The 25,923-nt window shown below is 39.6% G+C and overlaps 1 protein-coding gene across 2 annotated transcripts in view; it reads left to right on the forward strand.

Moving 5' to 3' along the window:
- PSMD1 (proteasome 26S subunit, non-ATPase 1) overlaps nucleotides 1-17,412 on the forward strand; it is an 81,434-nt gene extending 64,022 nt beyond the window's left edge. For both annotated transcript variants that reach the window (NM_001101077.2, XM_059893056.1), the window contains 7 exon segments: nucleotides 361-463; nucleotides 5,993-6,162; nucleotides 7,827-7,919; nucleotides 9,830-9,916; nucleotides 10,485-10,631; nucleotides 15,203-15,358; nucleotides 17,209-17,412. In NM_001101077.2, coding sequence (NP_001094547.1) covers nucleotides 361-463; nucleotides 5,993-6,162; nucleotides 7,827-7,919; nucleotides 9,830-9,916; nucleotides 10,485-10,631; nucleotides 15,203-15,349 — 747 coding nt within the window. In that variant the 3' untranslated portion in view covers nucleotides 15,350-15,358; nucleotides 17,209-17,412.
- The last annotated feature ends 8,511 nt before the right edge of the window (nucleotides 17,413-25,923 follow it).

Here is a 25,923-nt window from a genome sequence, read left to right on the forward strand (position 1 = left end):
GTGAGCAGAATAGCCCTAATGCACAGTGCAGCGAAAGCCTGTGTTCACTCACACAGTTTCAGCCTGCTGACTAACAGTGGTGCAGTACAAAATCGCATTCAGCATTCCCCCGAGTCTGAATCATCCACTGTGGAATGAGGATTGAAAACAGAACTGGTGCTCTGATACCAGAAAAGTCGTGACATCTGTGCTTCAACCATGGGACAGGTCTGCCGTCAAATCTGGTCCAGACCCCCCTCTCTTTGCATGTTGTGAATCAGAATTGAGGTTTCATTACCACTTGAGCAGTCTGTTCCCTGCTCTAAAATCACACAGCAAGGGAATAGAATTAGGCTGTAATTCTTTTTCTTGTTCCTTCAGGTGAATCAGTTCAGACAGCTGTATTCCAAAGTCATCAATGATAAACATGATGATGTCATGGCCAAGTTTGGCGCTATTCTGGCCCAGGGCATACTGGACGCAGGTAAATGTTTTTAAATCTTCCACATTTATTTATCTCTTTAAACTAAATCTAATGAAATATCTTTTCTGACTATATGACAAAGTAGAAATTGAGTCTGAGACAAATTATTTCTGGAAAAAATTTGGAATCTGCAGTTCATAGAAATAATTTAGTACAGTTAAGGCTGCAAACTGTCAGGGTTTGAATCCCAGTTACTTTACAGTCCTAGCTATAGTTCCCCTCTTTATGTCTGTTTTCTTGTCTTGTAGAGTCTACCTCATAGTGTTGGGAGGATTAAAAATACATGTAAAGCAATTAAAACCATCCCAGTATCTTAGTAAAGTGTTTGATGAGTGTTGGCTGATTTTTTTCCTTTGATTTTCGTAGTATGTATCAGTTTTAAACAAGTTGACATTGGAAATTTTTTGAGGAAAATAAATTTTAGATAAATTCTAGCAGCCAAATCATCCTAAAGTGAGGTACATGCAATATTTGCCTCATATGCATAGCACATTGTACCGGCTCCTGAATTCATGTTCATCATTACTACGCTATGGTTTGTTTCAAAAGAAATGGGCTGATTTTTCAAGATAGAATGGTGTGTTTTAGGACCTTGGATTTTGGGTTTATTTAGCAGCATACTCTTTAACTGTTTGTTATTATTGGTGATATTTCACTCAGTGAGATTCTTTCTCTAACTGTACCCTAGGCATGTATATAATATATGAATTATACATAAAAATAAAAAATTGTATAATCTTTTTTATTAATCTTTGCTGATTTGGAAGGTAAAAAATAGTATCTCAAGGTTTTCATAGTAATTCTATTATTAGGTGAGCTCTCAAACTTATTAGTTAATTTCTTCTAATAACTGTTAACCATATTTATTACCACTGTTTTATTGGTCAACTAGAAATGTGTTTATATTTCTAGTGAATGAGATCAGGAAAAGAAGCTGAATGTTTTGATACCTTAGGTTTTTTTGGTTAACCTCTTCATATTTTCCACTTGGAGTATTTTTTAGTCATAGCAAGATTTTCAGTGTCCTTATTTTATAATTTTAGGTAATCTCCCTTATAGATGAGGCTTTTTAAAAAATCTGTCTCCTTTCTAATTTGATTGTTTTACCTTTTTCTTGATTAAGGTTATTAGATTTCTCTTCATATTTGTTTATATGCTACTGTTAGTCTTTCTGCCCCCTAGATTATTTTGGCTTGACTCTTATTTGCTTTTCTCTCTCTCTCTCTCTTTTTTTTTTGTAATGTTAGCGCAGTTTTCTAAGTTTCTAAGGCAAATACTCTTCTCTTTTAATCCATTTGTCTAATGGCATTTGTTTTGTTTTAATTTTCCAAGAAGTTGAGAGTTTTCTGCTTAAATTTTTAGTGTTTAAGGTACAGTTTATATTTTTCTCTTTTCTATTTAAAAATAGGTTATTGCAGCTGTATATAAATAAGGAAAATATTCTATGGATACTTCAGATGAAGTAAACCATTTCAGTTCTTGACAATATTGATTCTCTTTTTCCTGTGGTTATAAACATTACAGACATTGACATGCCATAGTTTCTTCCTTCTCATTCTTTGCCACCTTTCAAGGTTTTTATGTTATACTTACATTGTCATTGTTGTTGTTCAGTGATTAAGTCATGTCCAACTCTTTATTACCCCATGAACTGCAGCACGACAGGCTTCCCTGTCCTTCACTGTCTCCAAGAGTTTGCTCACACTCATGTCCATTGAGTTAGTAATGCCATCCATCCATCCATCCTCTGTCATCCCCTTCTGTTGCCCTCAATCTTTCCCAACATCAGAGTCTTTTCCAGTGAGTCAGCTCTTTGCATCAGGTGGCCAAAGTACTGGGATTTCAACTTCAGCATCAGTCCTTACAGTGAATATTCAAGGTTGATTTCCTTTAGGATTGGCTGGTTTGATCACCTTGCTGTCTAAGGGACTCTCAAGAGTTTTCTCCAGCACCACAGTTCAAAAGCATCAGTTCATCAGCATGCAGCCTTCTTTTGGCTTCCCTGGTATCTCTGCTGTTAAAGAATCCACCTACAGTGCAGGTGACCCTGGCGTCGGGAAAATCCCCTGGAGAAGGGAACGCCTACCCACTCCAGTATTCTTCCCTAGAGGATTCCATGGACAGAGAAGCCTGACAGGCTACAGTCCATTTGATTGCAAAGAATTGGACACAATTCTGTGAGTGATTTTCACTTCACACTCTTCACAGCCTTCTTTATGGTCCAACTCTCACATCCGTACATGACTACTGAAAAAACTGTTGCTTTGACTATATGGACCTTTGATAACAAAGTGTTGTCTCTGCTTTTTAATACACTGTCTAGGTTTGTCATAGCTATTCTTCCAAGGAGCAAGCATCTCTTAATTTTGTGGTTGCAGTCACCATCCGCACTGATTTTGGAACCCAAGAAAATGGAATCTGACACTCTTGACATTTTCCACATCTATTTGCCATGAAGTGATAGGATCTGATGCCATGATCTTAGTTTTTTTGAATATTGAGTTTTAAGCCAGCTTTTTCCTTCATCAAAAGGCTCTTTAGTTCCTCTTCACTTTGTGCCATTTAAGTGGCATCATCTGCATATCTGAGGCTGTTGATATTTCTCCCAGCAGTCTTGATTCCAGCTTGTGATTCGTTGTCATGGCTCATAACAAATACATTCTCTTGTGAAATTATAGTTCTCAGTTTAGTCTTAGATTCATGTTTAAATGAATTCTTGCTTACCACCATTTCTTTTTTGCTGCTGCTTTTTCCAGGGTATCTATACTAAGACTTGACACTTAACTGACTGGATTTTGTCAGTCTCTAGTATACATTCAGGTTCACTCTGTGGGTTTTGATAGATGCGTAATGATATGTATCCACCTTTACAGTATGATACAGAATAGTTGTACTGCCTTAAAAATCCTCTGTGCTCTACCTTTTCATCCCTCCCTCCTTCCTATCTCCAGTCCCCTAGCAGCCACTAATCTTTTTTGCTATCTCTTAGCTTTAGTGTTTCCTTTTCCAGAATGTTATACAGTTGGAATCATACAGTGTATAGCCTTTTCAGATTGACTATTTTTGGTAATTGGTTTTTAAATAGGATTTAGAAGTAACGTTTTACCACTCCATAATCTTTTATTTTTTCTTTTAGCTGCTTTGTTTTGAATTTTATGATTTTACATTTCAACCCTTTACTCATTCATTCATTGGATTTTTACTAAATCAGAGTCATTTGTTAAGGAATTGGGGAGAGAACAATTCTTTATTTTAGCTTTATTCTGCCATCTCTACTAGAAGTCCTCTCTGTGTTTTCCCCTCCTTCCTCTTTGAACCCCTCTCTCCTTCTGCCACTTTTTTTGTGTCTGTTTGATCTGTGATGAGCCAATTAAATTTTGGTGCTTCTTTCCATTTCTTTTTAGTGTTATTAAAAGTTCTGTAGTGCCATGTTCACTATTAGGAGCATAAAATTATTTCCTTTCCCTTTTTCACTTTGCTTTAGAAAAAATTTTGGTACTGTGATTTGTCTCAGAAGTTAATGGTAATAGAGAAAATCCGGAGAGGGAAACTTCAAAGAAGTGAGTGAAGTTGAAGTTTATGAGAACTCATTCAATGATTTAGTCTCTTCATGGAGAAAAGCTGGAGATTAAGAAAGTTTATAGTTGAAGTTTATAAAACTGTGCAAATACTATCAGTAAAATAAACTTTCCCTTGTTTTATATTAATCTCACACTGTTAGAACAAAAGGCAGGTTTAGTTTCTAAGTCTGAAGAAGATAGATTTCATTGAAATAAAAGGAAATTCCGCTTCAAAACAGGTCAAATATCACATTCTCTAGGAAGCCTTTCCTTCCCTTCTACCCTCTTCAGCCTCTGCCATGGGTTAGGTGGGCCTAGCTTTATGTCTGTCATAATACTTTTATGCCTTATTTTAATTATCAAATTATCCATCTTCACTAGATTGGAGCTGCTTGGAATCTTTTTCAGCATTTTGTTCAGAATTCTCAATCCGTAGTAAGCATTCTGTGAATGTGAGGTCAGAATGGGGAGGAATATAAGCCAACAGTAAAAGTAGAACTCATTCCTGTTGGAAAAATACATTTAAAGTATACCTGATTTTTTCTAGGTAAAATTGTAAATGAAATATCTGTAAAGGAGTAACGAAAAAATCTAGGTTATTTGGTTGAACAGTAGAACCCTGATTCTTACAAAAAATTAAAATGCTTTTTGGTTTAAGTTTGTACTCACTTCCTGATTCCAAGCAAAATGTGAAGACATCTGTGAGATACTGAGATGAAGTGGAATCAAACAATGGAGATCCACAATTGGAATTCAGATTAGGATGTTGACTAGGCGCAAACAAGCCCTGTTTTCATAGGCTGCATTATATGAAGTACAAAGTTCACATCTTGAGTTCTGGGGTCCAACACTAACACTGTGACTGTAGACCAGAGGCTGCAACACAGTAGCCCGTGGGCCACATCTGCCTTAAACACGTGTTTTTGCCTGCCTAGCAAAATCTGCAAATACTTGTCAGAAATCCAGATTCAAGTGCACTTTTAAAAACAAAATTACATGATGACCATGGACCTACACCCCGAGTAACATGTCCTCTTTAAATATGATACGAACTTTTCCGTTTGCTTCAACCGTACTGCTTTCTCATTTGTTTACCTGACCTGTCCTAAAGACATTCATGTTTGCAACCTCCAGAGCATCCTAGAATCTCAGCCTTATGAGGGCCTGTAAAGATGTAGCTAACTGACACTTGGACCTTAGTTCTTTCTTTACTGGCTTTCAAACTGTATTTCTCTATACTCCCTCAGGGGATAGTCTAGGAGACATGGCAGCTGGTAGATTAATAGGTCAGGTTCAAGCCCAAAATCTCTTCTAATTTAATAGAATTAGCTCTGATTTGTTTTATATATTATGCTTCCTCCAAAAATTTTTTAAATCAAATCAAGGATTCGATATTAAAATTTTTCTTCTTTCATGGTAGTGCTCTAGTGCAGATGGTCAGATTCAAACTCTCATTTTGCCAATGGGGCAAAAAAAACCTTTTAGAGGTAAAATGATTTGTATAAGATCACAAGCCTAGTTAATCTTGGTGCTACCTGCGTTCAGACAATACTAAAGCAGAAAGACAAAAAGAAGCAAACAGTATCTACCTCTTGTCTTATGCTGTTGTATGACATGTACTAAAATTTTACTTTTAGTTTGTACATTAAAAGCCAGTGTACAATATAAATTAATATTTAATTTAACGTACAAGTTCCGATTCCTTCAGGCTTAGTTTTTTAAAAATGCCTAGTGTATGTTTGTGTGTATGTATGTGTGTGTGTGTGTGTAAAGAAGTTTTCGATTACCCTGAGTCCAACATTTCCTTTTGGAGACCCTTGATAGATCACTGGCTAATTCCAGTGACTTCATATTAGATTTTATGAACTATACTCTCAAACTAATCACCAAATTCTTTTCTAGTGCAGTACTTAGAAATTGTAGTTTGCTCTGCTAGATTCATGTTCATGATTTCTGTCCTTTTCTGCAGGTGGACATAATGTCACGATCTCCTTGCAGTCCAGAACTGGACACACCCATATGCCTTCTGTGGTTGGCGTCCTTGTCTTTACCCAGTTCTGGTTCTGGTTTCCTCTTTCACACTTCCTGTCATTGGCTTATACCCCTACCTGTGTCATTGGCCTGAACAAAGACTTAAAGGTATGTTTGCAAGAGCTCAGTTTTATAGAATATCTTTACTATATCCTGTTCGCCACCCACTCCTGAGGATTTTCATGAAAATCTTAAAGATTAGTTGGCATCTTATTAATAAAATATTTTCCCCTCAGACTGAGTCACCTTACTGAGAGGAGTGTGTTGGTGGAAGTTTTGAAAATTAAGTCTCTTTACTAACAGTGTAACCTTGGGTAAATCAGTTAAGAAATGGTGAGAGGGGGCAAAGGCTTTATAATCATTGATGAATTTTATTTAATATTGAACGTCTGTGAGAGCTTTTGTAGGATTTCATGCAGATAAATGACATGGTGAGATTTGCAGTTTAGAAACATCATTCTCCTATCAGTGGAAATTTGTTACAATGCTGTTGCAACCGTCTGGGCAAGGGAGACCTAAACTAAACCTTACTAAGAAAGGAAGGTTAGAGACAGGGGTATGTTCCACTGTTATGCAATGCTAGAGTGTTTGCTGGAGGAAAGGATTGTTACTAAGGGAAAACCAGATAGGTAGATGTCCCTTTGGTAGTGACAAAACAGGACCAGGGAGGTGAGGAGCCAGGGGCAGTGATAGAATGAAACTAGTCACATAAGTCAAAGACTTAAGGTGATGCATTCCCTGTCATCACACTGTTTTGGAGTGGAACGAGGCAGGGGTCGTGGTTTCACTTGTGTCTTTCTCAGTCCTTTGGCCCAGTGATTCACTTTCTTGGTCTTCCATCCTCTCAGAGGCTTTCTGACCTTTAAATAACTCTTACATTTGGTCATCACTGTTGTTAAAATATTCTTTAAGTTTTCAAGGTGGAAAAATTTTAGGTAAAAAAATGACAGATAAAGATTGAGTGTTTCACTGGATTGATTTTTTTTTTCTTCAGTATAGCTGTATAGCCAATTAATTGTCTTGTAAATGTTTCAGTATTAACTACTTGTATATATATATCGAGCAGTTTGCTCTCTTAGAGCAAGAATCTTTTGGTTTCCCAATCTCTAACATTGTGGTTAAACATACAGTGTAATCTTAGGGACTTCTTCCTCCGGCACACAGTTTTGTGATCTCTATATCCATTCCTTACAATGAAAGTGGGATGGAAAAGACAAGGTTGCTTGTCCTAGTAAATGTCGTGCTTATTACCATTCCCTATCAATGCAAATTGGGTAAAAGAGAAAATTTCAGACTAGAGAACTTTAAACCTGGTCACCAAGTAATGCAAAGCCAACTTTTCCATTAGGCTCATGCTAGACTCTGTAGTGTAAGGACGGGACGTGGAAGTTAGGTGTGCAGATTAGATAATCAGATGATACTACAAAAAAGGTAACAGTTGATCTGATGCTCACACCATGACTGGGACTTAACCCTCTGAAGCAGGGTGCATGGTAAAATGAAAAATGAAAGGGATGCCTGTTCAAAGGCACAGAGCTTCAAGAAAGTATAGGAACCACAGTGGTTCTATAAAGCACCTCAAAACTAACTCAGTGAAAGAAGACAGATGCCTTTAAGGGAAGTGTGGTAACATAATTGAATAGCTGTGTGATTTAATGTGAATTGAAACTTCTGGCATCCCTTTGCATCTGTATGCTTATTTTGAGTATAGAATCCTTAAACCTTGATTTTGATTATTTTAATAAAGGGGAAGAATTCTCTTATTTCTTCAGATGCCGAAAGTTCAATATAAATCAAACTGTAAACCATCAACATTTGCGTATCCTGCCCCTCTGGAAGTACCAAAAGAAAAAGAAAAGGAAAAGGTAGGTTCTTTGTTACTTTGAGCACCATTTGTACCTATATAGGAGCTGCTTAGTGTTTCACTTGGGTTTGTTTTAAATACTGTTATGTTTTAAAGTAGGTATTTTTAAAGTAATACTTCTTATGGTCAAATCCAGCATTACACAAGAGATGGAGTGAAAGCCCTTTTCTCTCCTGGTCATCCAGGTCCCATGTTTCAGGAGTCATAATTTGTGAATCCTCCAAATGTTTTTTCTGCACATGTCAATACTTTTTATACCACAAATCATGTTTTCTACATACTGTTCTGCATCTTACTGCTTTCATTTTAGCGGTTCTTTTAATGTGTATTGATCTCATTTTTTCCAAAGCTGCAGAGCAAGCCCTTCGTGTGTATATTGTTTTACCAGTTCCTTATCTGATAGACATTTAAGGTTATTTCTGATTTATCACTGTTACAGATGAGACTGGGATAGAGTTTTTATACCTGTGTATTTGTGCACTTGTACAAGTATATCTGTAAGTTAGGATCTTAGATGTGGAATTGCTTGATCAAAAGTAATGCAAATTGTTCATTTTTATAAGTATTAACTGAATTTCCTTTCAAAATGGATATAACCGATTTATAGTCCTCCCAATGAGTATAAAGATATTCAGTTAAACTATGGTAAAATTGAGAGCTGTGCTTGTCCCTGTAGTTTTCTCAGTAAAATTATCCTTTATGACACTTCAGGTTTAGGAAAATGACTTTTTCTCTTAAGAGAATATTCCGTATTAGCCAGTTGATTGTTTGCTGTAAATGTTATGGTTGCTGCTGCTGCTGCTAAGTCGCTTCAGTCGTGTCCGACTCTGTGCAACCCATAGACGGCAGCCCACCAGGCTTCCTGTCCCTGGGATTCTCCAGGCAAGAACACTGGAGTGGGTTGCCATTTCCTTCTCCAATGCATCAAAGTGAAAAGTGAAAGTGAAGTCGCTCGGTCGTGTTCGACCCTAGCGACCCCATGGACTGCAGCCTACCAGGCTCCTCCATCCATGGAATTTTCTAGGCAAAAGTACTAGAGTGGGGTGCCATTGCCTTCTCCGAATGTTATGGTTAAGTAGGGATAATTACGTAATTGATGAAATTTCCAGGTGGTAGGTGATAGTGTCCTTTGATAATGGCATCTTGTTCATCAGCTGTGTATCTTATTCATCAGCTGTGTTTCAGGGTGCCCCCCTACCTTTGAGTCTAAAACAAGGGCAGCTTTACACAATTACTGCCTAGCCTTTCAAGGTCCCTGTTTCACTTCTGGTTTCAGTGAGACCCATCAAGGATGATAATTCCAGATTAACCACTTAGCCACTGTGGGTTACCATTGTAGGGCATCTAGTCCAGTGAAATAGCTTTACAACCAGGTTTGGAGAAAATTATTGTTTTCCAGTGCTTTCCCTATCAAGTGAAAAAGGATGTGGCACCCAGATCTCTGTCTCAGAAACTTATCGTAGCAAATTAACATCCAAGGTATACTACAGATTTAAATTAAAAAATTTAGAGCTATATTGGACACAAGCCTCTAGCAATTAAAGATTTACCTGATGACTGTAACAGTAAGTTATCCTTATATTCCCAGATTATTTTGTTCTTTTCGATTCTTTACTACCAGGAAACAACAACATTGTAGAACGGAATTCTCACTGGGCTTGTGCGTTTGTGTGTAAGTGAAACTGTTAGTTGCTCAATTGTTGTGACCTTGTGACTATAGCCTGCCAGGCTCTTCTATTCATGGCATTCTCCAGGCAAGAATACTGGACTGGGTTGTCATTCTCTTCTCCAGAGGATCTTCCTGACCCAGGGATTGAACCTGGGTCTCCTGCATTGCAGGCAGATTCTTGACCCTCTGAAGCACCAGGGAAGCCCGTGTATTATAATAGTTTACTCTGTTCACTCCTCTAGGTTTCCACTGCTGTGTTATCTATAACTGCCAAGGCTAAAAAGAAGGAAAAAGAAAAGGAAAAAAAGGAAGAGGAGAAAATGGAAGTGGTGGGTATAACTTTCTGGTGATATGGGTTGATGTAGCTGTCTCTGTCATGGTCCAGATTCTTCCTTAGTTGAACGTTGTTATACCTTGTTCTTGAGTTCTTTAAATAATTATCCTGTTCCAAGCATGGAAACTCATAAAATTTTACTTGAAAGAGACTTTAGAAATTAAACTCATTCGTGGGAATAATAGTAGGGTACAAATCAAGAATGAGTTCTTGGAAGGAATGACAACTAAAATGGGTTTTGAAGGGCAGAGTAGGATTTTCATCAGACAGTGCGGTGATGGTATGAGAAAGAAAAGCCCTTTCAGGCAAAGGCAACATCATTTATTTAAATATCTCTGCTAATGGAAAAATCTTCTTACCCTTTTCAATTAAGTTAAATATCATTCTCACCCCAAGCAGTTACCATCTCTGTCTTCTGAGTCTGGTATCAGTTTGGTTCTATTTCCATTATATCTAATCCTAACTACCTTTTGCACCTGATAGTTGCTCAGTAAATTTATTAAACAATGCTGTAAAACAGAAGTGAACCTTTATGGGACTATATTTTTTTCCCTCCCCCGCAGGATGAAGCAGAGAAAAAGGAAGAAAAAGAGAAGAAAAAAGAACCTGAGCCAAACTTCCAGTTATTGGATAACCCAGCCCGAGTTATGCCTGCCCAGCTTAAGGTCCTAAGCATGCTGGAGACCTGTAGATACCAGCCTTTCAAACCAGTAAGTTACCAATTGCCCTTAGTTATACCAGTAGGATGTTAATCTCTAAGGCAATGGAATCTTTATAGAGAAAGATAAATTGCCCAAATGTTGGAAACAGCTCTCTAGTACTAATAAATCTCTTAGCAAAAGTGAACATACCCTTCCATTCATACAGATTTGGATTCTTGACTTTTGTGTAACCATTCATCTACCAAAGGTTTACATCATAGAGTTACTAATACAGCATAGTGATTAGGACCATGGACTCTGGAGCTGGACATCCTGAGTTTAAATCCTGATTCTACCACTTTCAGCCTGAGTAATCTTAAGCCAAGAACTAATCCTCTCTCCATCAGTTTTCACTACTATAAAATAAGAATTATGATCCCTAACTCATGAGAATGTGATTGAACAACGTAATATACAAGCGTATACAAGCTTGTATACAAGCATATACAGTTAATACACAAGCACAAGAGTGTTCTGTTTTACAATTAGAAAAGGATCTTCATGCCACTTAATTTATTCTAGGGCAGAAAGTTTCGTGTTAGAAACAAATGCTGATCAGAAATTTGAGCATGGTAATGTCTTTCTTTTTTGAGTTCTTATATCTTGCAAATTGGAGAACCATTAGTAGATACACTTAGTACATTCAAATCCTGGACCAATCTGAAATGTCATAGATAAGATTTCTAGATTCTTCTGGAAAAGTAAACCCATTCTCATTGGCTTGACGGTGTTCCCTGCTGGTGGTGACAACTCTTACTCACAATTGTGAGTCAGGGTCTTACCCGACTAGATTATCAGGAAACAAGGGCAGAGGATGGAAGATAGCTGTATTTAATGGAAGAGCTGGAACTGGGTGGAACTGAGTTTATATTGTAGCTCTGCCATGTCTTAGCTGTGTGACAGACAGCTCCTTAAATTGCTTCCTGTTTGTTTCCTCATCTAATAATTGGAATGGTGATATTACCTACCACTCAGGAATATTGTTAAGATTAAATAGGTTGTTATGTGTGAAATACCTAAAACAATATCTTTAAGTGGTAAATCCTCAGTCAGTAGCTATTACTTGGTGATGGTGACAAGTCATTTCTGTGGGTAGCAGCAGTCAGGCCAGGAAGGATAGAACAGTTTGAAGGTCTTCTCCCACCTCCTATTAATCTTGCATTACTGGGACCCAATACTACTTGGCCTGTAATGTTGAATGAATGAATTGTTAGAACCACCAGTGGAGAAGGGAATGGCAACCCACTCCAGTATTCTTGCCTGGAGAATCAATCCCATGGGCAGAGGAGAGCCTAGTGGGCTACAGTCCATGGGGTTGCAGAGTCGGACACAACTGAGCGACTTTTACTCACTCACCAGTGGACACATTATATTAGTCACTGTCTAATCTGCAACGCAGCTCACCTAAGTGACATGTTTCTAGAAAATATATTCTAACAGCATGCTTTCAAAACTGCTCTTGCCAGAACAGCTGTATTAGTACACAACCAGTGAACACTTTAAGCACACACAAGATACCCAGTGATTTTGACAGTTATGAAGAACTAAAGACAGCAAAGTATATGCTCAGTGTCATGACACCATATGAGGAGGCTGGTTTGCCTCAGCTGGAACTTAAATGATTGTTAAACCTTTGCTCAAATCAGAGGAAATATATTTCCTATGTCTGTGCCTGGCTGGCTGTTGGTAGGACCCCAGTCATACACATAGCCCCTCAGCAAAGACTGGGAGACTTATTCCCAGTATATAAGGATCTTCCTCACTAGTTATTAGCTGTCCAGTCAGATAACTGAGAGATTTCAGTGGTCACATACAACAAAAATACTCTCTAGAAAAGTCACAAAACATAACTTTTTTTTTTAATGGGCAAAGGATTTGAATAGGCATTTCTCCAAAAAGATTTACAAATGGCTAAAAGCACATGAAGACTCTCAACGTCATTCATCGTAAGGGAAATGTAAATCAAAACCACAAGGAGATGCTTCATCATACCTACTAATATACCTGTAATCAAAAAGGCAGACAGTAAATTTTAGATTAAAGTTAGCAAGGATGTGGGGAGATTGGAACCCTCAGATGGCACTGGTGTAGGAGTGTACAGTGTTGTTGCAGCCTCTATGGAAACCAGTTTGACAGTTCCTTGAAAAATTAAATGCGGGCATATCATATGACCCAGCAATTCCACTCCTTGGTATATGCCCAAGAGAATGAAAACCATGTCCACACAAACACTTGTGCACTGATGTTTATATCAGCTTTACACATAATAGCCAAAAGGGGTAAACAACTCAGATGTCCATCAAGTGGTGGGTGAATAAATAAAAATGATATGCACAATGGAATTTTATTCAGCCAAAAGAAATGACATAGTGATATATACCGCACCATGTTTGAACCTAAAAACATTAGCCTACGTGACAAAAGCCAGACACAAAAGACCACATGTTGTATGATTCTGTTTATTTGAGATGTCCAAAACAGACGAATCCATAGAAACAGAAGTTGTTTTAATGGTTGCAAGGGCTGGAAGTAGGGAAAAATGAAGACTGGCTGCTAATAGATGCAGAATTTCTTTTAGATTAAACATTCATCAGAATGTGCTCTTGAATTAGATAGTGGAGGTGGTTGTATGACTCTATGAATATACTTATGAAAAACACTGAATTGTATACTTAAAAGAGTTAATTTATATTATGTGAATTATATCTCAATTTTGGAAAAAAGACTGCCTCTGTGTGTTTGTGGTGAAGAAAAGAGTGCCCCCTGACTCATCTCCTCTAGTACCCTGCTGGCAGGGTCATCAGGTCCTTCCTCAGACATTGCGTTTAATCTTGAAAATGGGTTGCATTCCTACTGTTTCCTGTCCATCTTAAAAGACGCCTTACAGAGAGTGTGGAGCTTTTGGCAGCAGGAAGTGTCCCATTGTCTCTGTCTTCAGTTGTCACTAGCCTTCTCAGAAAACAGACTGTCGTATATCTTATTTTCTGGTTAGAGAATGTGTGAACTCTCTAACATATAAGGCATTAATAAATCTAAACCATGTAGGTATAAAAAGCTCTTCCTATATGTTGGTTATACTGCAGGATTTGGGTTGGAGGATTCCAGTTAAGCACGAAATAGTACTGTTACAACCTAGAGCCATTGTTTCCAAAATGCAGGAAGTCCTCTGCTGACTCTCCATTGGTCCTTTAGAGGTTCATACACACTTTTAGACCATGAAGTATTAAGATAGTGGCCAAGTAACTCTGTTCTTGGGTGAATACTGGTGGTAAAGTCAGGGACCATTCATAAAATGGTTTTTTTCAAGAAAACTTTTTAAGGAAAAGGGTTATAGATTAATATGTATGGATATGTGTGTATTGAGACAGGGGAAATAGTTTAGAAATTCATGCAGGCACACCAGTTTTATAGCGTGGCAGAGCAGGGTTCTGATGGGAAAATTAGATTAGGTTGAACCGCAGAGATGCTTATACATATGTGAATCATTTGACTAATGTGCTTGGGCTTCTTTTCCTTCCCAGTAATGTGCTTTGGTAGAAATGTGTTTTTTCCAGATGTGCCCTCCACTGTTGACTGATTTAATTAGAGAGAGCAGCTTTCCATTTCCTTTGACACAGGCAAGCAAATAGAATAAGATTGGTACACCAGAGATGGGCGAACAGTTTGGCTCTTGAATTTACCTTTTGCTAATATGTTTGGGAGAGGGCGTAATAGAATTGCTTCTACATTCTACTTCCCTTTTATTTCCCATCTAGTTTTTCACTGTCTTGCATCACAACGATTTGTAGATTAAAATGAAAAACACTCAGATATTTGTGATATTTATATTGTTCTGTCATTCTAAAATTTCTGGAGAAAAATACTCTTTTCATTTATAAATTGTCTTTTGTGTCCAAAATGATGCTTTTCACACAAATGATAAAAGGATCTATTAGATTGTGTGTCTTAAACTTTAGCATGCGTAAAAATCACCTGAGGATCTTGTTAAACACAAATTCAGAATTCTAAAGTAGGGCTAAGTTTTCTGCATTTCTAACAAGCTCTGACATGATAATGATGCTACTGGCCCAGGACCACATGTTAAGTAGCACAACATTAGAGTGCCTCGTTGGATAGTAAACATTTTCCCTGCAGTCCAGCTAAGGCTAGTACAGTACTAGGTAATGCTTCTTAAATCGGGATGCATTGTCCAAACAGAGCAACACCGCGTGTTCCACCCTCCAGAGCCATTGGATTAAATTTGAGGATACTCTTATAGCCAACAGTTATCTTTATCCTTTGTTATATACACTGGCAGTGCTGTCCACGTTCAGTCCTCAGACTAACCTGAAGGAATAGATGAGGAAGATATTATTAGCCCCATCTTACAGTTGAAAAGTTAAGTTACTGGTGTAGCCTCACACAGGGACAAATGCCAAGTTTCCTGACTGTCATCTAGGAGAGTGTAGTTCCAGTTTTCTACTTCCAAATCATTCTCATTCTCTTGGGGTACCATTTAACAAGTATGCACTCAAGATTGTGGAGCATTCTGGAAATATGAGTGGAGCTTGAGCATCTTCATTCCTTGCTCTGTTTAATAGCTGTCCATTGGAGGCATCATCATTCTGAAGGATACCAGTGAAGACATTGAAGAGCTGGTGGAACCCGTGGCAGCTCATGGCCCAAAAATCGAGGAGGAAGAACAAGAACCAGAACCTCCAGAACCATTTGAGTATATTGATGACTAAGGACCAGAGGTGCGTGTGGAGCAAAATTGTGTACCACGAGAAGTCTCTCTGTCGATTCTTCACAAATGTTTTTACAAGGACGTGATCTCACTTTGCCCTTCTGTTCTTAATCCCTATTTGTGTAAATGACATTAAAACTTCTCTTTATTTGACCTCTTCCTGAATATGTAACCACCAATTCCTTTTTCTTTTTTTCTTGATTCTCTTCCCCTAGTCTAGTGTTCTGCCAGTTCTATTCAAAGTGGCTGATCTGCAAACTGTTTTCATAGGTCCCTGAGGAAGGGGCTTGCTCCAGAATGTAACTCAATGCTTCGCTCATCAAAAAGCCTTGCTATTCTCTAACCCCCCCAAAAAATAACTGAACTGTCTGTCTATTCAGTAATGGAGTTGATTTCCATTCTGATGTAAGCTCCTTCTTGTGGATCAGTTATAGTTTGTGGACTGGCACTGTTCTGTAGATTACACTTTGAGTAGCACAAGTCTGAATTTCTCATGATTCTTCTCTCTTTCCTTTGGTAATACTTCGGGCTCTAAAAGCCTTACAATTCATTTATTCAGTGAAGCTACTGAACATCTAATATGTATAAGACAATAGTGCTTATTGGTACTTGTGGTCAGTTAGACTGTAAACAAAGCTTTGTCCAGTTGAAAAAGATAATTATTATGCTAGTTTCCTAACCGAAGGGGATTTTTAGGTGCAAAAGATTGCAATTTCACAAAATTATCATTCTGTTCCTCTATTTTTTTTTCAAATGGGTGTTACATATTTGAAGATGCAATTCCCTGGTGGCTCAGAAGATTAAAAAATCCACCTGCAGTGCAGAAGACCTGGGTTCAGTCCCTGGGTTGGGAAGATCCCTTAGAGGAGGGCATGGCAACACACTCCAGTGTTCTTGCCTGGAGAATCACCATGGGCAGAGGAGCCTGGAGGGCTACAGTTCATGGGGTCACAAAGAGTCGGACACCACCGAGCAACTAAGCACAAACTGTATAATCAAGGTTCTCTAATCCCACCGTAGGACAAATAGGTTATAAAACAAACATGAATTGTACTCTTCAAAGAAGATAAGAATAGTATCGTTATGACAAAGGAAAAATACATTTTAAATGTCATATTGCAGATCTAGCTTCATAAGTAACAATTAAAGCTTTCTCAGATAAATAATTAAGGCAGAAACCCTGCTCTTAGTAGCAACATATAGTCAGACCCCCAAGAGACAATTTTCAGATTGATAACTTCTATTCCTGCTTTTGAAAATTACCTTTCAGCTCTTGCTGGTTTCCTAAGCTTTACCCAACCCGCACACAGCAGTATTAATACCCTGAGCTCTCAGTTTGTGTGCAGAACTGAGCTCACGTTAGCCCCTGGCAGCCTTTCACAATCCCTTACTGAAAACCTCCCAATTAAGTCTTTCAGGGCCGTGAACTACCAGATGGCGTAGAAGTTTTCAGTTGGAAATTGGATTCTTGTTAGTTTTTAAAAGGGCAAAACATTCAGTCCAATAAGAATCTGAAACCTATAGTCTGTCTTAGTACAAACTGGCATATTGAGACTGTATCAGCAGGGTTAGGAGCTTGGTTTTTTGGTTTATTTTGTTATGTCTTGGCTGCACCAGGCCACATGCACGATCCTAGTTCCCAGACCAGGGATCAAATTTGTGCCCCTTGTGGTGGAGGTGTGACGTCTTAACCATTGGACCGCCAGGAAAGTCCCTAGGGGCTAGTTTTAAAGTTCAACATCTAGTGTCTTTGGGGCAGTGCGAGGTGGGAGGGTGGGGGGGTGGGGGGGTGGTTTGTTGTTGTTGGTTTTTAATGTTTTTAAGAGTAACCCTAGCTTCTCCCTCTCCCCACTACCCCAGGATCTTATTGCTCACCTGAAGAAGATTGTCCAGGCTCATATTGGAAATGCCTGTGAGGAAATTTATGCTGAGACCTGCTATTCACTGCATGTATCATTGCCTCTGTGCTGACCTTGTCTGCAAGTCTTTGGTTGAAGAGATGGTATATGACTAGTGTTCTCTTTCACACAACTTGGTTTTCAAATAAATATATTAAGATCTTCAGATGGACAAGAACTTCTTGTTTGTTTTTCAGACTGGATTGTAAATAAATGGATCGAATACTATTCTCCCCACCATGAAACCCCTAAACCCAAAGAGCTGAATCTGATTCCTGGGGTGAATAGGCATGACTTTAATATCAGTGAAGGAGTTAAACTATTTTATAAATTATTTGAAAAATAATGGGAAAAAAATAAGAAACACAACCACCCTTGTTTATTCAGTTCAGTTCATTTTAGTCGCTCAGTCATGTCCGACTCTTCACAACCCCATGGACCACAGCACACCAGGCTTCCCTGTCCATCACCAACTCCTGGAGTTTATTCAAACTCATGTCCATTGAGTCTGTGATGCCATCCAACCATCTCATCCTCTGTCATCCCCTTCTCCTCCTGCCTTCAATCTTTGCCAGCATCAGGGTCTTTTCAAATGAGTCAGCTCTTTGCATCAGGTAGCCAAAGTATTGGAGTTTCAGCTTCAGCATCAGTCCTTCCAGTGAGCACCCAGGACTCATCTCCTTTAGGATGGACTGGTTGGATCTCCTTGCAGTCTAAGGGACTCTCAAGAGTCTTCTCCAGCACCACAGTTCAAAAGCATCAATTCTTCGGTGCTCAGCTTTCTTTATAGTCCAACTCTCACATCCATACATGACCACTGGAAAAACCATAGCCTTGATGAGATGGACCTTTGTTGGCAAAGTAATGTCTCTGCTTTTTAATATGCTGTCTAGGACGGTCATAGCTTTTCTTCCAGAGACAAGCACCTCTTGGCTGCAGTCACCAGCTGCAGTGATTTTGGAGCCCAAGAAAATAAAGTCAGCTACTGTTTTCCACTGTTTACCCATCCATTTGCCATGAAGTGATGGGACCAGATTCCATGATCTTAGTTTTCTGAATGTTGAGCTTTAAGACAACTTTTTTACTCTCTTTCATTTTCTTCAAGAGGCTCTTTAGTTCTTCACTTTCTGCCATAAGGGTGGTGTCATCTCCATATCTGAGGTTATTGATATTTCTCCCGGCAATCTTGATTCCAGTTTGGGCTTCATCCAGCCCAGTGTTTCTCATGATGTACTCTGCATATAAGTTAAATAAACAGGGTGACAATATACAGCCTTGACAAACTCCTTTTCCTATTTGGAACCAGTCTGTTGTTCCATGTCCAGTTCTAACTGTTGCTTCCTGGCCTGCATATAGGTTTCTCAAGAGGCAGGTCAGGTGGTCTGGTTTTCCCATCTCTTGAAGAATTTTCCACAGTTGACTGTGATCCACACAGTCAAAGGCTTTGGCATAGTCAATAAAGCAGAAATAGATGTTTTTCTAGAACGCTTGCTTTTTCAGTGATCCAGCAGATGTTGGCACTTTGATCTCTGGTTCCTCTGCCTTTTCTAAAACCAGCTTGAACATCAGGAAGTTCACAGTTCACGTATCACTGAAGCCTGGCTTGGAGAATTTTGAGCATTACTTTACTAGTGTGTGAGATGAGTGCAGTTGTGCGGTTATTTGAGCATTCTTTGGCATTACCTTTCTTTGGGATTGGAATGAAAACTGACCTTTTCCAGTCCTGTGGCCACTGCTGAGTTTTCCAAATTTGCTGGCATATTGAATGCAGCACTTTCACAGCATCATCTTTCAGGATTTGAAATAACTCAACTGGAATTCCATCACCTCCACTAGCTTTGTTCATAGTGATGCTTCCTAAGGCCCACTTTACTTCACATTCCAGGATGTCTGTCTCTAGGTGAGTGATCACACCATCATGATTATCTGGGTCGTGAAGATCTTTTTTGTACAGTTCTTCTGTGTATTCTCGCCAACTCTTCTTAATATATTCTGCTTCTGTTAGGTCCATACCATTTCTGTCCTTTATTGAGCCCATCTTTGCATGAAATGTTCCCTTGGTATCTCTAATTTTCTTGAAGAGATCTCTAGTCTTTCCCATTCTGTTGTTTTCCTCTATTTCTTTGCATTGATCGCTGAGGAAGGCTTTCTTATCTCTCCTTGCTGTTCTTTGGAACTCTGCATTCAAATGGGTATCAGATCAGATCAGACCAGTTGCTCAGTCGTGTCCGACTCTGCGACCCCATGAATCGCAGCACGCCAGGCCTCCCTGTCCATCACCAACTCCCGGAGTTCACTGAGACACGTCCATCGAGTCAGTGATGCCATCCAGCCATCTCATCCTCTGTCGTCCCCTTCTCCTGCCCCCAATCCCTCCCAGCATCAGAGTCTTTTCCAATGAGTCAACTCTTGTGAGGTGGCCAAAGTACTGGAGTTTCAGCTTTAGCATCATTCCTTCCAAAGAAATCCCAGGGCTGATCTCCTTCAGAATGGACTGGTTGGATCTCCTTGCAGTCCAAGGGACTCTGAACAGTCTTCTCCAACACCACCATTCAAAAGCATCAATTCTTCAGCGCTCAGCCTTCTTCACAGTCCAACTCTCACATCCATACATGACCACAGGAAAAACCATAGCCTTGACTAGACGAACCTTTGTTGGCAAAATAATGTCTCTGCTTTTGAATATGCTATCTAGGTTGGTCATAACTTTCCTTCCAAGGAGTAAGTGTCTTTTAATTTCATGGCTGCAGTCACCATCTGCAGTGATTTTGGAGCCCAGAAAAATAAAGTCTGACACTGTTTCCACTGTTTCCCCATCTATTTCCCATGAAGTGGTGGGACCGGATGCCGTGATCTTCGTTTTCTGAATGTTGAGCTTTAAGCCAACTTTTTCACTCTCCACTTTCATTTTCATCAAGAGGCTTTTGAGTTCCTCTTCACTTTCTGCCATAAGGGTGGTGTCATCTGCATATCTGAGGTTATTGATATTTCTCCCGTCAATCTTAATTCCAGCTTGTGTTTCTTCCAGTCCAGCGTTTCTCATGATGTACTCTACATATAAGTTAAATAAACAGGGTGACAATATACAGCCTTGACGAACTCCTTTTCCTATTTGGAACCAGTCTGTTGTTCCATGTCCAGTTCTAACTGTTGCTTCCTGACCTGCATGCAAATTTCTTAAGAGAATATCTTTCCTTTTCTCCTTTGCTTTTTGCTTATCTTTGTTTCACAGCTATTTGTAAGACCTCCTCACAGCCATTTTGCTTTTTTGCATTTCTTTTTCTTGGGGATGGTCTTGATCCCTGTCTCCTGTACAATGTCACGAACCTCCATCCATAGTTCACAGGCACTCTTTGTCTATCAGATCTAGGCCCTTAAATCTATTTCTCACTTCCACTGTATAATCGTAAGGGATTTGATTTAGGTCATACCTGAATGGTCTAGTGGTTTCCCCTACTTTCTTCAATTTAAATCTGAAATTGGCAATAAGGAGTTCATGATCTGAGCCACAGTCAGCTCCCGGTCTTGTTTTTGCTGACTGTGTAGAGCATCTCCATCTTTGGTTGCAAAGAATGTAATCAGTCTGATTTCAGTGTTGGCCATCTATTGATGTCCATGTGTAGAGTCTTCTCTTGTGTTGTTGGAAGAGGGTGTTTGCTATGACTAGTGCATTCTCTTGGCAAAACTCTATTAGGCTTTGCCCTGCTTCGTTCTGTACTCTTAAGGCCAAATTTGCCTGTTACTCCAGGTGTTTCTTGACTTCCTACTTTTGCATTCCAGTCCCCTATAATGAAAAGGACATCTTTTTTGGGTGTTAGTTTTAAAAGGTCTTGTAGGTCTTCAAAGAACCATTCAGCTTCTTCAGTGTTACTGGTTGGGGCATAGACTTGGATTACTGTGATACTGAATGGTTTGCCTTGGAAATGAACAGAGATCATTCTGTCGTTTTTGAGATTGCATCCAAGTACTGCATTTCGGACTCTTTGGCTGACCATGATGGCTACTCCATTTCTTCTAAGGGATTCCTGCCCACAGTAGTAGATATAAGGGTCATCTGAGTTAAATTCACCCATTCAGTTCCATTTTAGTCTCTGATTCCTAGAATGTCGACGTTCACTCTTGCCATCTCCTGTTTGACCACTTCCAATTTGTCTTGATTCATGGACCTGACATTCCAGGTTCCTATGCAATATTGTTCTTTACAACATTGGACCTTGCTTCTGTCACCAGTCACATCCACAACTGGGTGTTGCTTTTGCTTTGGCTCCATCTCTTCATTCTTTCTGGAGTTATTTCTCCACTGATCTCCAGTAGCATATTGGGCACCTACCAACCTGGGGAGTTCATCTTTCAGTGTCCTATCTTTTTGCCTTTTCATACTGTTCATGGGGGTTCTCAAGGCAAGAATACTGAAGTGGTTTGCTATTCCCTTCTCCAGTAAGACGGTAGGCGCTGAGAGAGGGTATCAGAGGGAAGACAGACTGAAACCACAATCACAGAAAACTAACCAGTCTAATCACATGGACCACAGCCTTGTCTAACTCAATGAAACGAAGCCATGCCGTGTAGGGCCACCCAAGATGGACGGGTCTTGGTGGAGAGTTCTGACAAAATGTGGTCCACTGGAGAAGGGAATGGCAAACCACTTCAGTATTCTTGCCTTGAGAACACTTGTTTATTACTCCAAGAATTCTCTGCATTTTTATTAATGGGATTGAGGATGTAGAGTGCTGTTCAGTTACTGAGGAAGTCCCTTTAATGATCCAAGGGAAATGAAGTCTACTTAGGCACCTCAGAAGCTTTTTTTTTTTTTTAATAAGCTTTACTTCTTGTTTCCTGCTTTTGATCCTGTTTTGGACAATAGGTATAAACTTATTTAACCACAAGACCTGATTGTGTACCCTTTTTTCCTTCTTTTCTAACTTTTTCCCCATGTTTCCTTTTTAAATTGAGATATAATTTAAATGTAATAAAAAAAAATGCAGACATTTGGTTCTGTAGGGTATTTTTGTGCCTTGGCCTTCAATCATTAAAGTAGGTAGTTTCCAACATTTATACATAAATGATTCTTTACTCCAGCGTTGATTTTGTCACTTTGTGATTTAAGATGTAGCCTCCTGCATCTAAGGAAAAGAAAATTAATCTTAGAGGAAACTAACTCCTGGATAGATGAGCAGTGTCCATTCATCCATCACAGCTTTACTGTTAGGTCTAGGTCTAAAGATTATTGATTCCAAAGGATGGCTCCACTCACTGGTTAATTTCATTGTTTCCCCTCCTTTGTAAATTCCTTGTTTCCTCAATATCAGATGATTTCTATAAAAGAGATTATCTCATTTCCTAGCCTCTCATTAGCTATATCCTTCCTCTTCAAGGTCTTAACATTGCTTGCATTTCAGACAGTTATCACTACCATTTCCCATAATATATGAAATGTTTAAAAAAAAACAGAAGTCTCTCAGTGATGTCACTGCCCAAAATTGAGTAGTCTGGGAAAAGTGGTACATTCACTGGTCTCTGGCCAAAGTTAATAAATTCTTTCTAAAATAGTGGGTTGCTCCCTGAAGGAGCAGTCAGCACCAGTTCCTGGTAAGCAGTGCCATTTAGAATTTGTTATCTTGGTCTTAAATCTTAAGGTTACAACTTTTAAAAATGCAAGCTGTTGAGATAAAACGTCTATTTGAGTCAGACTGTGATGGGATGGTATCTCTTTTCCTGATTTTTTCCCTCTAGATTTCCTAAGATACTCATAGCATTGAGATAACCAAGGTGCAGAGAAATCTAAAGTGAAATAGAATAGAGTGAAACAAGGTCCTGTATGGAGATGGACAGGAGCTAGAATTGACACATTCAATAGAAGAAGCAGAAGCGAGAGTGGCAGTGCTTACTCAGGTGGTGTTTGTGTGGACACTGATTCAGAGTTGAAGGCAAGGGGGTGCCTTACAGGCACCAAAAACCATGTAAGCAAAGCACGTCCAGCCTCTTCTCCCCCTTGAGGGGCATGGGAACCCCTCCATCTAGTGATCCAACCAGATACCCAGAAAGGCTTCACCCTTGACTCAGGTTTACCCTCTCAAACATCTCTCCACTTCACCGACCCTCCTTCCCCACTCTTCACTACCCTTCGTTCAAGTACTTACCTGTCCTTCTGCCTCCAGACTTGCCCAGTATTGCCCCTGCGGTCCTCATTTACTGGCTCCGCATTTGTCTTGCTTACCGTTAAAACCCTAGCACACAATGTGTGATCATATATCCTTGGACTCTAATTGTTAGAATGGTGAGAGCTACACCTGAGCACTAAGAACAACTGGGACAGAACCCCTGAGCACAGGGAGGAGATTAATTCAAACGTCTCTCGTGTATCTCCTGCAGTGACTAAACTACTAAGAACTGCTTTTCAGGTGGTTTTACTCTTGAAGAACCTTGGCTTTTCTTTGTGTGTACATGTAAGATAATGTGTCTGCAGTCTCTAACTGGCATGAGATGATGATAAGTGAACTTGGGCCAAGAAGTTTTCATGACTTTGTCTCAGTCCCCTCCCCAACCTCCTTATTATCCTCATCATAAATGAGATGACACTTCAGCTTTTCACAGAAAATCCCTTAGAAGGTCCTAAGCTCAATTGTTTGTAGCACTCAAGTTTTTTTTTTTCCCACCCTCTCATTTTTCACAGTGAAGAGCTAGAAGGGAGGGCCCTATCCAAAGCAAACTGCGTAATGGGAAGACGGTGGGCCCTGACTTCAGACTTTGGTTCACATCCAGATCTTGTCCCTTAATGGTTTCTTCATCTGTACAGAGGAAATAATGTTTACCTCAAGGTTGTGGGGATTAGATGATAATGGCTAATTAGTAAGTGCTTGCTACATGCTAGATATCAAGAAATCACATATATTGATTTATGCTTCACAACCACCTTGTGAGGTAGATGCTATTATGTTGAGAGAATCTATCTAGGTTAAAGAACCTAGCACTAAGCAGGTAGTCACTAATTTTTAGCTGAGTCGGAATGGTGTGGTCTACCCCTCATTTTACACATGAAGACACTCAAAAGAGTGAAGTCTACATCAAGCGCCATTTTTACAGTTGTGTCTCCAGTTCATCTTTCCACAAAGCAGGTCTCTGGCCTATTTGTTTTATGAGCTTATTTGATCCAAAGGCAGCAGACCTCCTAATAGCCATTTCTCTGCACGTTCTACATCCATACTCTGCTCCAAGTCTGTGTCTTCTTCCATTCTCCTAAACCAGTGTGCCTTTTAAGAAAGAGATTGTCAACAAAAGCATTATTTCCAGATACCCGTTGCCTCTACGTCACGGCCCACTGCTGACGGGCATTTCCCATCTGTTTGCTGGGATCTGGGCAGTCCTTTCTTTGGTGTGCATGCATTCAGTGATTGTCAAGTCAGTGAGTTATTTATTTATAATAAAATTGCATCCAGCAGATAATTACCTTCAAAGATCTTGGGCATTACACAGAGCTGGGACTTGGCAAGTGGTTGGACAGAGAGAAAGAGTTTCCCACCAAGCCGTGTTCCCATGACCTGGTGTGAGCAGCCTCTGACTCACGCCGTGATCTTCTCTCAGAAGCCCTGGTTTATGTTCTAAAGATTTAGGAGGTTTACATGCATCCCAGGCTCTCTGCTTATGCTGGGTATGAACCAACCCCTCCAAAACAAGGAATAAACATATTCCTTCCTTTGTTCTTGGATTAGAAGCCTGGTGGAGTTCCTCACTTACACCTCACCGCTAGCCCCGGTAATCAGTCTCTCTGAGCAGCTCCCAGGCACGTATGACACATGGTTGGCAGGCGATTCGTTGTTCTTGAGTGATTTCCTGTGTGTATGGGATTTTTACTGCCCAGCCAGCTTATAAATAAGCTCTTTAAGGGCAAGTTCCAACGTATCTCCCCAAGTCCCTGTCACAGTGTTTGAGACAGCATGCCTACTGGCTTCAGACTAAACAAGTGGTTGTCTGAGGAGACTTTACAAATAACTGAGGAAAGAAGAGAAGCAAAAGGCAAGGGAGAAAGGGAAAGATATACCCAACTGAATGCAGAGTTCCAGAGAATAGTAAGGAGAGATGAGAAGGCTTCTTGAATGATCAGTGCAAAGAAATAGAGGAAAACAGTAGCTTCTGTGTGCTAGGCACTCTGTTCAGCACATTATTTTACTCAGATGACCATTTTCAACCCTTACAATTCTAAATGTTACCATCCCCGTTTTACAAAAAAATGAGACTTCTAGAGGATGAGGGTATCTAGCAAGTCATGAGGATGGAATTCAAACCCAGGTCTGTCTGATTACAAAACCTGTATCTTTTGGGTTTGCTTTTGCTTATTTATTTGCTTTTGCTCATTACTCTTGAGAGTCCCTTGGACTGCACAGAGATCAGACCAGTCAATCCTAAAGGAAATCAACCCTGAATATTCATTGGAAAGACTGATGCTGAAGCTGAAGCTCCAATACTTTGGCCACCTGATATAGAGCCAACTCATTGAAGAAGACCCTGATGCTGGGAAAGAGTGAGGACAAGAAGAGAAGGGGACGACAGAGGATGAGATGGTTGGATGGCATCACCAACTTGATGGACATGAGTCTGAGCAAGCTCCAGGAGTTGGTGATGGACAGGGAAGCCTGGCATGCTGCAGTCCATGGGGTCTCAAAGAGTCAGAGACAACTTA

This window comes from Bos taurus, chromosome 2, assembly GCF_002263795.3.
Source record: "Bos taurus isolate L1 Dominette 01449 registration number 42190680 breed Hereford chromosome 2, ARS-UCD2.0, whole genome shotgun sequence".
Classification (NCBI taxonomy): Eukaryota; Metazoa; Chordata; class Mammalia; order Artiodactyla; family Bovidae; genus Bos; species Bos taurus.